The sequence below is a fragment of the Oryza sativa genome, chromosome 1 (assembly GCF_034140825.1).
Source record: "Oryza sativa Japonica Group chromosome 1, ASM3414082v1".
In the NCBI taxonomy this organism is placed as follows: Eukaryota; Viridiplantae; Streptophyta; class Magnoliopsida; order Poales; family Poaceae; genus Oryza; species Oryza sativa.
The window spans coordinates 34,602,422-34,614,601 of record NC_089035.1 but is presented as its reverse complement, the minus strand read 5'-3'; the positions used below and the strand labels follow the sequence as shown (position 1 = coordinate 34,614,601).

General features: G+C 46.1%; 2 protein-coding genes across 2 annotated transcripts; one reads left to right on the top strand and one right to left on the bottom strand.

Moving 5' to 3' along the window:
• The first annotated feature begins 1,378 nt into the window (after positions 1–1,378).
• LOC4327533 (probable auxin efflux carrier component 9) lies at positions 1,379–4,150 on the top strand. The gene is made up of 5 exons (NM_001409128.1): positions 1,379–2,423; positions 2,606–2,691; positions 2,840–2,997; positions 3,591–3,667; positions 3,779–4,150. Exons 1-5 carry the CDS (start codon positions 1,531–1,533, stop codon positions 3,843–3,845), a joined length of 1,281 nt encoding a protein of 426 aa, NP_001396057.1. The 5' UTR covers positions 1,379–1,530; the 3' UTR covers positions 3,846–4,150.
• Positions 4,151–9,551: 5,401 nt separating this feature from the next.
• LOC4327532 (EID1-like F-box protein 3) lies at positions 9,552–10,866 on the bottom strand. Its single transcript, XM_015790096.3, has one exon. The coding sequence runs from the start codon at positions 10,737–10,739 to the stop codon at positions 9,834–9,836; it is 906 nt and encodes a 301-aa protein (XP_015645582.1). The 5' UTR covers positions 10,740–10,866; the 3' UTR covers positions 9,552–9,833.
• Positions 10,867–12,180: the final 1,314 nt, after the last annotated feature.

The following is a 12,180-nucleotide window of genomic DNA, read 5'->3' as shown; positions in this document are numbered from 1 at the left end:
GTAAAGGACTCCTCCTCGTCAAACTTGGCCGCTAGCTACGGAAGCGTACACGTTCACGTACGTTCATCGTCGTAACACTGTACTACTACATTCATATAGCTAAATCGTCCTGCAAAATTACAACCAAAACTGAGCAAAGCCCATGGGAAAATCGCTGGCTAGTTTTTAGATGTGTTCCCATGCATTTCCATTCCATGTGATTTTCGCGAAGACCATGCGATTCACCACTCAACGACGGACGACAACACGCGCGTGCATGTGGCTACGGATCAAACGTATGATTCATCGGACCATGAGCTGAAAATACGAAAGCAAATACTCTTACGTAAAAGCCTAAGGACGAACAGATTGTCCTCCTATGACTTTTTTTCCACCACCTGGCACTTGCTACTGATGATCGATCGATGCACGGTGCACGCATTTGTGCCTAACCTTCCGGACAAGGATTTAGGTGACCTTCCGGACAAGGATTTTTTACACCTAAGTACTGTGGTATCCATCAATTATATGTGACTCAAATAGTTATAGAAAAAAATTAAAAAAATTTAGTAGCATCGATTGTGATGATATAAGTCTATACATAACCATGTATGACTAAATTTGATTTACAACTAGAGAAACAAAAATAATAAAATCAGACAGTGAATAGTACCCATACAGCGTAGATAAAATTTGTTGTTTTTGTTTCTTCATATGTTGTTGATCGAATTTAGACTTGCATGTTTGTATAGTGTCTTATATTATCATAATCTATCTTATCAAATTTTATAAAATTTTTATATAACTTTTTAAATTGCATGCATACACCTAGGTGATGCCATGGCACTTAGGGGTAGAAAATACTTTTGCCATAATAACATGCACGCGCGCGGAGCAAAATGCATCGCATTGATTATCTGTATGCAAAAAAAGGGAATCCAGCCAGTGAAAAAATTAATCTGTAGAGCTGTACGACGTATAGCTCATCATGTGTACATACAGCAGTACAGCTAGCTAGCACAGCGAGAGCTAGCCGCGCCTGCGCTAGTGTCTCCAGCACCAAGACAACTCGCGCTTTTGTTGCGCTTGCAGATCCCAAGTGGCGTCAGTGCGTCACCACCATTAACGTACGAGAAAAACTACGATTCCATCTCTGCGTAATGCGTTACATACATAGAAAGGGCCGGCCAGCTTATGCCTTTCCAGTTTCTCTCCTCCCTGGGACGAAAAACCTGTCTTTTTCCATGATCCAAAACCATGGACAAGAAAAACCACCGGATCGACCTGGCTTACGAACGAACGCTGTGCCAATGTCCGCGTCAACTCGTAATCTAGTACTACTAGCTTGTCCAAGACTCGAGCCACTATATAAACACGTCCAGTTCCAAGCCAAAAACCCAAACTCTCACACTACAACAACCACAACACACTACTACTAGTGAGACTAGTAAGCGTCATCACGAGATCCAGGTTTAATAGATCGTTTAATCTACCACCGTTGATTTAGAAAGGGGTTGAGGGGAGGGTAGTAGTAGCTAAGTTAGGGCAAAGATGATTACGGGTTCGGAGGTGTACCAGGTGGTGGAGGCGATGGCGCCGCTGTACACGGCGGCGGCGCTGGGGTACGGGTCGGTGCGGTGGCTGAAGGCGTTCTCCAACGAGCAGTGCGCCGGGATCAACCACTTCGTGGCGCTCTACGCCGTGCCGGTGCTCATCTTCGACATGGTGTCCACCAACAACGTGTACAAGATGAACGGCCGCCTCATCGCCGCCGACACGCTGCAGAAGGCCGTGCTGCTGCTGGGCCTCATGGCGTGGGCGCTCTGGGAGCGGTCGCGCGCGCGCGGCGCCGGGGCCAAGGCCAAGGCGGCGGTGTCGTCGCCGCTGCAGTGGGTCATCACCTGCTTCTCCGTCGCGTCGCTGCCCAACACCATCATCATGGGCGTCCCGCTCCTCAACGGCATGTACGGGCCCGTGTCCAAGGACCTCATGAAGCAGATCGTCGTCATGCAGTTCTGCATCTGGTACAACGTCATCATCTTCCTCTACGAGTACATGGCGGCGCGTAGATCGGCCTCGGCGCCGCCGCCGGCGTCGTCGGAGGGCAGCGCCAAGATCAGCCCTTCGTCGCCGGTGAAAGCTGCTGCGGCGGCGGCGGACACAAACGGCAATGCTGTCGCGGCCGACCGGCCGCAAGAAGTGGCGGTGAACATCGAAATCACGGAGATGGCGGCGTCCACGGCACGAGACGGCGTGTCCGGCGAGACGACGGCGGCCGCCAAGGAGGTGAGCTCTGGTGAAGTTGCTCCGGTGGAAGAGGAGGAGGCGTCTGCGCCAGCGCCGTCGATGAAGCACGTCATCTGGATGGCGGTGAAGAAGCTGCTACAGATTCCGAATACCTATGCAAGCTTCCTTGGCCTCATCTGGTCTCTAATCGCATTCAAGTACGTCTTTTTCATCCATGTCTCGTACTACTACCAACTACACTTAGCAACATCTCTCACGTGTACGTACTGTACCGTACTATCTCTGTCCGGAATTGTTCTATTTTAGTTCTCCCCTGCAGTCACAAAAAAAAAAATTGAAATCCCTCTTTTTAATGGACATGCACTTGTGTGTTTTGCAGGTGTGGATTCTCGATGCCAAAAATCGTCGAGGACTCTCTGTTCACCATTCGTACCACCGCTGTAGGCCTAAGCATGTTTTCTTCAGGTTAGTACGACGACATGACGTATTGACATCTCCGTTTACATTTGGAACTGTTGGACTTCAACCGTGGGCCTGCTTCCTCCAAAGAGGAGATTATTACCTCGTCATCTGCTAATGTAATTAAGCGTGATTTTTTTTTGCGTTTCTGCAGGGACGTTCATAGCGCGGCAGTCGCGGTTCGTGCCGTGCGGATACAAGATAGCGTCGTTCTCCATGGTCATCAAGTTTCTGATAGGCCCGGTTGTGATGCTGTTCGCCTCGCTCGTCATCGGCATGCACGGCACACTTCTGCACATCGCTGTTGTGCAGGTGAGATCACACGAGCAGTTTACACATCACCGACTTATCAAAAAAGTTTACACATCACCTTGTGCACATTTCTGCCCATTAAAATTAAGTGGACAGAAATTATACACATGAATTCCAAATTCGACATGAAAAAAAAAACATAACGCAAATATGCTTCAAAGTGAGGACGCCTACGCGAAAAAGGGTTATTTTTTCTTGACGGATTGTCCTAGCCGCCATTTCAGTTGCAGATAACGGAAAATGGCATAGTGAAAGATGATTGTTCACGCTTGTAGAAGTGAGGAGACGTACGTCCAAGAAGGAAAAGTTAGTTGCAAAGCTGTACTTCCTCCATTTTAAAATATAGCAGACGGAGGGAGTAGTATTCATGTAGAGTAGTACTTTCTAGTTTGATGTGATCAATTAATACGAGTAGTAACACAATTTCAGAAATCTAGCCAACTTATTTTGGTTGGAGTACAGGAGTATTTCGGCACCCTCGTTTGATGTGATCAATTAATACGAGTAGTAACACAATTTAAGAAATCTAGCCAACTTATTTTGGTTGGAGTACAGGAGTATTTCTCTGACCACAATTTTTCACATGCATGCAGGCGGCTCTCCCCCTGGCAGTGACATCATTTGTGTACGCTGAAGAGTACAAGGTCCACGCAGACATCATGAGCACAGGGTTTGTTTCTTAACCAAATACTGTTAAGGTTCAGAAGTATTTCAATTCTCTTCTGATTAATGCAAGTGCCCATCTGACTGATCATTTTGGATTTCTTTTTGTGCCTTGCAGGGTTATTCTTGGGATATTTATATCACTTCCTGTGACAATTGTTTACTATATTCTGTTGGGGCTGTGAGCCTGTGATTGAGACATCTAAATTTAGTCGAAGGCTAATTAAAGTTGCATGTGTGCTGATGTGCATATATGTAGGAAGACAGAATACAAACAGTAAAAATACTGAAGGATGACAACAAGGTGAATTGATTTCCCTCCGGAGCCTGAAGATTGGGGTTCTGGCGAGAGATACAGTGAGATGTGACTGTAATGTTTGGTAATAATAAGATGTCACAAAAACGCGGCATATATGCTGAAACTTTTGCAATGTACAGCAAGTATACAATGAACAGGGCTTATTACAGCCCACCAGTTGATTCTTCGAAATTTAAAACGTAAGCAAACTGAGTACAAATCAGAATGGCTGGTGCTCTTTTTTTTTTTTTTGGGCATATAACTCTAAACACACATGCATTAACTTAACTCTATGAACGCGTGCACACCCACACAAAGCACCTCGGAGAGACTACTAGTCTGTGTACCTTAGATTGACGAATTTACCGTATACGCTTCATTCTTGTCATCTATCGTTGAAAATAAATAGTTGTAAATACGAACACCCATGCTACAAGTTAGAGAGACTCAAAGCTGGTCGAAAGGTTTTAGGAACTTAATCAGTAGTTGAGCTAGGCTCAATTCACATTTTGGTGCAATTTAAAAATCAAAAATAACGAAAGAGAGCAACATATGGTTGATAGCATAGTACTATAGCAAAAAAAAAAAGGAAAAAAGCTCACTGCTTACATGCCTACTAGTATTAAGTATCCCAGCATTATCATACGTAAGAACCAAGTGGAACTTCTGTTGATCCATTTTCTAAAAAAAAAAAGTGGAACTTCTGTTGATGGTGAAATATTTTGGTCTTGAACGTCAGCAGTATTAGGATTAGACTATTCGAGCAATCATGTACGCTGGATTATAACTTTTGAGCCAACGTTTCATATTTGTAAATAGAGAGTAATTTGTGAATAAAATTTTTATATACGTGTTCTTAATGATCTAAAAACAAAAACTGAAAAATATACTTTGATAAAAAAAACTCAAAATCAGCTCCAAATTTAGAGTTGAAAATTTAAATTTTAGCTGATAAGCATAAGCATAAGAGAAAAGATGAGACCTTAGCTAGGAGCTAAACCATTCTCAATATAAAGCAATCTATTGGTTTCTTCCTCTTCTTATGATGACGGCCCTTCTCTTGTTAATAAATTTGGCCAGCATTTCTTTGCTAGCTCGGTGAAAATCTACTGGTTCCTTGCTCTTCATGACTTCTTTTTTACCGGTTTCCTATTCATAACTTAACAACGTAACACATTTGTTTTAAAAAAACTTAATACATATGAACATATTGATAAAAGGAGAAATTAAATATTATAACTTCCATCGTCTATTTTGTTCAATGGAGATTATACCCAATTGACTACCTTATATCAACTGAAAAAATTAAACAATATTTAGAAACTACAACCTACGGACAAACTGTCTGGTAAGAACTTAATTAGACATTGAAATTTCAAGAAATAGCTAAAATAGAAAAAGATTGAACATCCTTTGAGTCCTGGTGAAGTTAGAAGTACTTTACTATACTAACTTGAATATTATTTTTTCTTCTTCATTTTGTTCTATCCTGGCACAATTCAAAGGCTGTCTTCACAAATAAAACCACGCCATTCAAGGCCTTCAACCACGCTAGGTCATACGGAGCAGCCGCCTGGGAATATTTTCATTGGGAATTAGGCCTCCTGCTTCCAATCTGTTGGGCTGGAATAGTGGAATGGCTGAATGGTGCACTGCTGGCTAAGGCTTTAAAGTTGGAGAAGTTTAATATGTTTTGTGAGAACTAATGCATGGCTCTTACTGCCTTACTCCCTTAATGCCATTCATATTGTAAGACAATTTTATTTATTTCATAAGTCAAAACTTTCCTAACTTTAACTAAGTATAGAAAATATATCGACATCTACAACATCAAATTAATTTTGTCGAGACACCGAGTCACGGACAAATCAGAGATATTAAGCAGGGAAATACTCTTTTCCCCACCTATCTTGAGGATGAGGTGAACTTGAAAAATATTCACCAACAAATGGTGTGGTATATTGATATGAATTATGTTATGTACCTTGCTATATGATTGGACTGGCTTATATAGCCCCCGAAGGTACACATAAAGTTACAATTTTACCCCCAAGGGTGCACCGAAATATACAATAATATCCTCCTAAAGTTATGAACCCTAAAGGTTTAACTGTACATTTGAGTGATCCCCGTGAACTACTAAGGCCAACTTGCCGGAGTGGTTGGAGCGGTCCCATAGCATCTTCTTGGGGGAATATTCCAAGCTTGATGGTGTGACCATCAAACTCCTTGCTCCCTTGTCAAATAGTATTTTCCTCTTGTGATGAGTTTGAATACCACTTTCCAAGCTAGCCTTCGGGCAGTGTTCCGTGGTTATCGTTTTTTTTCCTGTCACCTCGGTTAGTATTGGAAGAGTGTTTGGGTCAAATAGAAGGATGGTGTTTGCCTCCAGCTACAACAAGTTTCATTAAAATCTACCATAAAATATTTCTTGATAGTAATATCTATTTGGTATTATATATGTTAAATATTAATTCTATAAATTTAATAGAACTTTTTTGAGGGAAAATTTAATAGAACTTTGACTTAGAACAAAACTTAGGGTCATTTTGGTTTAAAGTCAAGTATTTGGCAACTTTAGTAAATATCTAGGGACCCCTAATATCTACTGGATCTTTCATTGAAGCCAATATTTTGATCTCAAAACAATACAATGAATACAAATCTACCATAATAAAAATTTATACTAATAAAACTTGCGTAAAGTTTGACACTACCAATAAAATTGGTAGAGCAGATAATCAAAACAAACTACCCTAAGGGCATTTACAATCTACCTTGTCTTGAAAAAAGGGAACTACTGTATAAACTATAGGTCCAATGGCTAAGGACATTTACAATGGTGCGAAGACTGGGAACAACCGTGGTATTAATAAAATTCGATGCTATTTTTTGAGAATATTATTTACAATTGTATAACGTGTTGCCTACTTTAGTTTTCTATAATAGATTCATATAAAATTGAAGTGTTGACTATATACAAATATATAGCTCACACAATAATGTTGACGGTTTTATAATCTATCTATTAGCTATAAGAAGATATCCCTTGTCTCTTCCACCGCCATCTCCTTCACGTCAACATATCTTATATGGAGAAGTAAACGTACAATGATGTCATACTATTGTATATTCCATAAGAAGAGAGGATGTGAAAAATGCAAAGATCTTGTAGCTTTTCGAAGAAGAGTAAAATATACCGGTGGTCCTGAAAACTTGTAAATTTGTAAGTAGGTATCAGTTAGGACCATAATCTTATAAAATACAGATATAGGTTTCTAAACATAAATCTTGTAGGTCTGAATCTGCCACGTGTACATCTCTCTAGGAGATTGCTTGACACTGATGTGGCTAGCATCTCACGCATCTCTCCCTCCTCGTAGGGGAGTGATGGAAAAGGGAACCTCGCCATTTTTATTATTTTTTTCTTATTTATGTGCCACATCACATGCATGGTCCTGTGCTACATCACGATCCACATCAGTGCTACAAGGTTATAAGACGATTATGGAACTAAACGACATATTTTAGCAAATTTAGGGACCTGGAATCCTGAATTTGTATTTTGCAAGTTTGACGACCTAGTTGACATCTCCTACAAGCTTAAGAACTGCAAACATATCTTACACTTTTTTTTTAAAAAAAAGCATAAGACCTACTATTACTTCAATAAAACCAGGGCAATAGAGAGTTAAAGTTATGTTGTTATAAGTGTTGGAACATATTTTAGTGAGCCAAAAAAATGCTACAATGAGGAGCGTGGCGGAGAAACCAAAGAGCTACCAAAATTCAGAAATTGGCCGGTAGTATGTGCTAATTTCTTTATGAAAAAGAAGAAGCAAATTTCCACTTAAAATTATCCAGTAGCATGTCTAAAATCCAAATATCGTGAGCTTCCGTGTAATGAAAATAAATTAATATTGTGTTCGAACTTGTAAGCCTGGTTTAAGAATTGTAGAATTTTACTGCTTGGAATTTGTAGGCATGGGAGGGGTCGATGCTTCTGCACGTTGAATAAAAATAAGAGAAAAAGGTCAAGGGTGGGGGGATAGGAGGGGGAAATGAATAAAATGTGGGAGAATAGGGGGAAAAAAGGGAAATTTTGAATAAAAAACATAGGGCAAATGGAGGGAAAACGGGGTGAAATGCAGCAAAATATGGAGAAAATATTGAGAAATATCGTACCAAGTCATGACATTCTATTTTACTATTTTTCTTATTTTAAAAGTTGTTTCCACCCTTCAATAAAGTCCTAATAGATTTTTTTTAGAGCAAAGCCCAACATACACGGTGATTAGAATTACAATGGTATAGATAGCTATAGTTCCATTGGCTAAGGGCATATACAAACAATTGCAGTATGTAAAAACATGGAAAGAATTTTATAGACAACTCTATAACAAGTTTCCTACTTCTTTTTTATATAAAAGTTTATATCTCAATATATTTCGCGAACGCTATATCTAAATATACAGTACACACAAAAATACTATTGATGATTAATTTTATAATCTATCTATAGCTATGAGATCATATCCTCTTTTCCATCTACATCTCCTTTTACGTCACCGTCTAATATAATAAAATAATCAGACGGGCAATATTATACTATTGCACTACCTTCATATTTAAATATATAACACTGCTGTTTTTATTTCATCAATCTCTAATATGTAACTTTGAGAGTTTAAGATGTGTTGTTACAGTGTTGGAAATATCGTGGCGAAGCCCCAAGGGAACGATGATGTATAAAGCCAAGGGTCCATGTAAATCATGTATGGAGTATTGTGTCTGAAATCTCAATATTGTGTCCATTCCATGGATCGAAAAACTGGCAATTATACCGGCTAGTAACCAGTTTGGATCCAGGACCAGCCATGAATGTCTATTTAGAATTTCAAATTCAAATTTGAAGATATTATTCTGGCCACACGGTCCAAAATACAGGTCGGTCACCAGGATAAGAATGCTTGGCCAATAATTTCACCTAGCGAGGTCCTTTTGAACAGATGACGAAAGAACTCTAGGATGTCGCACTCGGTTTGAAAAGGGCATTTGAAAAGGACATTACCGGCCGGTCATCGACGACTTTAATTCGTTCGTGCAGCACCCAATTCCTGAACACAAGCCCTTCAAGAAAATGCACTAGTCAACCTCCCCTGTTTCATTGCGAAGGCAACCGGGGCCGTAGCTGCCCATCAGACTATCAGAGACACGGAGACAAGAGGGAGGCATCACCCGCTGCTGCAGCTTCCACAGACCACAGCAGGGGACACAGCGACAGCCCTATCGTATACTCGTATCGAATACGGCCAATGCGTGAGACGTTGCTGTACCACTAAATTACTATTACCCCGGGCGTCTCGGTCACAGCGGGATCACCGGGCCGTGCGGTCCATCGTCGTCCTGTCAGGAGGAGTGAGGACGGCGCGTGGATCGCCCGCGATCGCACGTTTCCGCCGCGCGGCAGACAAGTCGGCGCACGGCGATACGTGGTCGACAGCGAGGAGGTCTCGTTGAAATGAGCACGCGACGGCGGATTCGAGATGGAACAGAGGATGCCTGCCCGCCGACAAAACATTTTGCCCCTCAATGAATCAAACGAAGTCAAACCACATCAAAACTCACAATTCACAACGACATTGAGCAACCTGAACCGAGCCACCTGAACACCACGTGCCGCAGAATGGCCGGAAGGAATGGTGGCTCTAGCCTCTACTGCCTCAAGCAGAGCAAGTGATCAACTATCGGACCCATCCTCTCTCGTCTACTCTAGTACACAACGCTGAGTGAGTCACTGACTCATTGAGAACAAAATAATCCATGGCGCACATGGCGGTGGACGGTGGTGAGGTGGCCCATGCGCTGACCGGAGTCACAGCGCTACATGGCCATCGTCGTCGCTGCCGCCGCCTTGCGTCGACGCGTCGGAGTCGGAGCCGGAGCCGGCGTCGTGCTCGCCTTCGCTGGAGGTGAGGCGGGCGAGCCAGCAGTTGCCGTGGAGGTGACCGCTGACGCAGACGTAGTACTCGAGGCGGCCCTCGAGGCAGCCCAGCCTCCGCCACGCGGTGCGCGGCACCATCCCCGCGGCGACCATGCTCCAGACGCGCGCGCCGCAGTAGGGGCAGCGCACGCGCGGGTCCAGCGCGGCCTGGCGCCCCACCAGGCAGGCCCGCGTCCGGGACCGCATGAACCCGCGGAAGACGCCCCGGTAGGCGCCCAGGTCGTCGCCCGCGCCGGCCACCGCGTGCTCGCACGGGTCGGACACGTACAGCAGGTCGCTCCTGCACCGCCGCGACAGGAAGCTCCGCCCGGACGTCTTGGAGAAGCGGGACATCCGGGTGAAGTGCCCCGGCACGCCCGGCCCCGCCGCGCCGCAGCAGAAGAAGAGCATCTTCGCCAGCGCGGGCCAGCCGCCGACAATGCGCCCCGGCGGGGGCGCCGCGCCGCCGGCGCCGGCGCCCGCGAGCGACGCCACCATCCGCGGCGCCCTGGAGATGCAGAGCTCCCGCCACAGCACCCGCTCCGCGACGGCGCGCATCCGCCGGCTCACGCACGCCGCCGTGCACACCGCCTGCGGGTCCCAGTTGATCGACCGGAACACCAGGGACAGCACGTGCTCGTCCAGGATCCCCGTGTTCACGCCGCTGCCCCGCGCCGCCGCAACGCGACCGCCACCACCATCCCGGACGCCCCTCCCTTCGTCAATGCTAGTTCTGCCGCCGCCGCCGCTGCTCGACGATTCGAAGAACTGGCGCGTGTTCCGCGTGCCTCCGCTCATCGCTTCACACCCTCGCGAGCGTCACGCCACAGCGCCGCGCGCACAGGTATCTTGGGGTTGGGTACTTGGGTCGGTTCGCACGCACGTAGGCCAAGCAAGCAGCGGAATGTGCAGCTCGCAACGCGGCGGAGGCGGAGACGCCAGGAGGGGCGGTATATATACAGCCGTGGCGGGGGCTTCTCGTGCTCCCCGAAAGGCGTGGTGTCGCGGCAGGGCGGACCGCCCAGGCAGCCGTGTCACGGTCGCGCGCTTGACAAATGGACCACTCGAGCTTCAAGATCCCTATATCCATCCTCGGGCTAGATGGATCGTAGATACGACCAAAGCTAAAGTCATAACCCATCGAGCAGCAACTTTTTCTGCGTCCAAATATCCCCCGTCTCTAATCTCCTTGCTTCAACAAAATCAAGTATTAGCTCTTTCATTAAACGTAAGGATGTATCTCATCAGCACTAGTAAGGCAGTGTGGCATCTCAATCATACCACCTAATCCATACCCAATCTGGGTACTGTTCGTCACGACCTGACAAAATCCGGGTCACACGACCCGGCAGTTGCCATTTCTACACGCATTTGCTTCTCTATTTCTGGGTGTCCATGTCGTCCCACGCATCAATCAAGCATCGCACGCATTGTTTACACGAGCCTCCGCTGTCAGACGTCACATTACTTAACTCCATCGCCACCTTTCCTAATCGACAGCAGCTGGGCGTGCTGTGCTGCCGGCTTGACTCGTGAGGCGCCCCAAGAGCGGGGAGACGGTAGACGAGCCGGGAAACAGGCCATTTTCATGGGCGGGGAGACCGACTCGGCGGAGGTACACACGTGTCAGTGCCGAATCCCGGAGAGGGAAAAAAACGCCCGCGCCCGCGCGCCCCCACCCGCCTCGGGACGGCGCCCGCGCAGCCGGCCGCGTGTCGCTCGCCGCGCGCGAGTCGGGCGGTTCGGGGGCGACGCGCGTCGCGCATCCGTCTCCTCCCCCGTCGTGCCGGCCCCGCCCGCGCGTGCTGCTGCGGCGACAAATTTTTTTATCCGCGGTTTTGTGCCGGATTCTGGGCTTTTCACGGTGCGCCAGGTGCCGGGCGAGGAGACCGACACGTGCAGCCGAGGCGGGGGCGGAAATATCCGCTCGGGAAGCGTGGCAGCGACGGGTTGGGCGGGGGGGAGCACGTGTCGGGGCGGGAGAGGGTTTCCGGGCTGGGGTTTGGTGGGGGGACTGGATTGGGGGAATCTGGGCCGTACGCGTATACGTGGCGAGCTTGCCGGGGAGACGCTTGGTTCTCAGCCTAGGCCGATCGACATTATTTGGCCATGGCAAGTGCTTTAGGTTCGTTCAGCTCGTTTCACCCGTAAGCCTGCCAGTGGGCTGGATTTTATTGGGCGAAATGGATTGGATGTTGATTTGGATGGTGGTGGTTGGATTCAAATGGGCTGATATTAA

What these genes read in the sequence shown, in the direction of transcription:
- LOC4327533 (NM_001409128.1), top strand. Translation starts at nt 1,531, where the DNA reads ATGATTACGGGTTCGGAGGTGTACCAGGTGGTGGAGGCGATGGCGCCG. An exon ending in TGGTCTCTAATCGCATTCAA is followed by an intron (nt 2,424 to 2,605) that starts GTACGTCTTTTT and finishes TGTGTTTTGCAG; the next exon opens with GTGTGGATTCTCGATGCCAA. An exon ending in TGCACATCGCTGTTGTGCAG is followed by an intron (nt 2,998 to 3,590) that starts GTGAGATCACAC and finishes ACATGCATGCAG; the next exon opens with GCGGCTCTCCCCCTGGCAGT.
- LOC4327532 (XM_015790096.3), bottom strand. Translation starts at nt 10,739, where the DNA reads ATGAGCGGAGGCACGCGGAACACGCGCCAGTTCTTCGAATCGTCGAGC.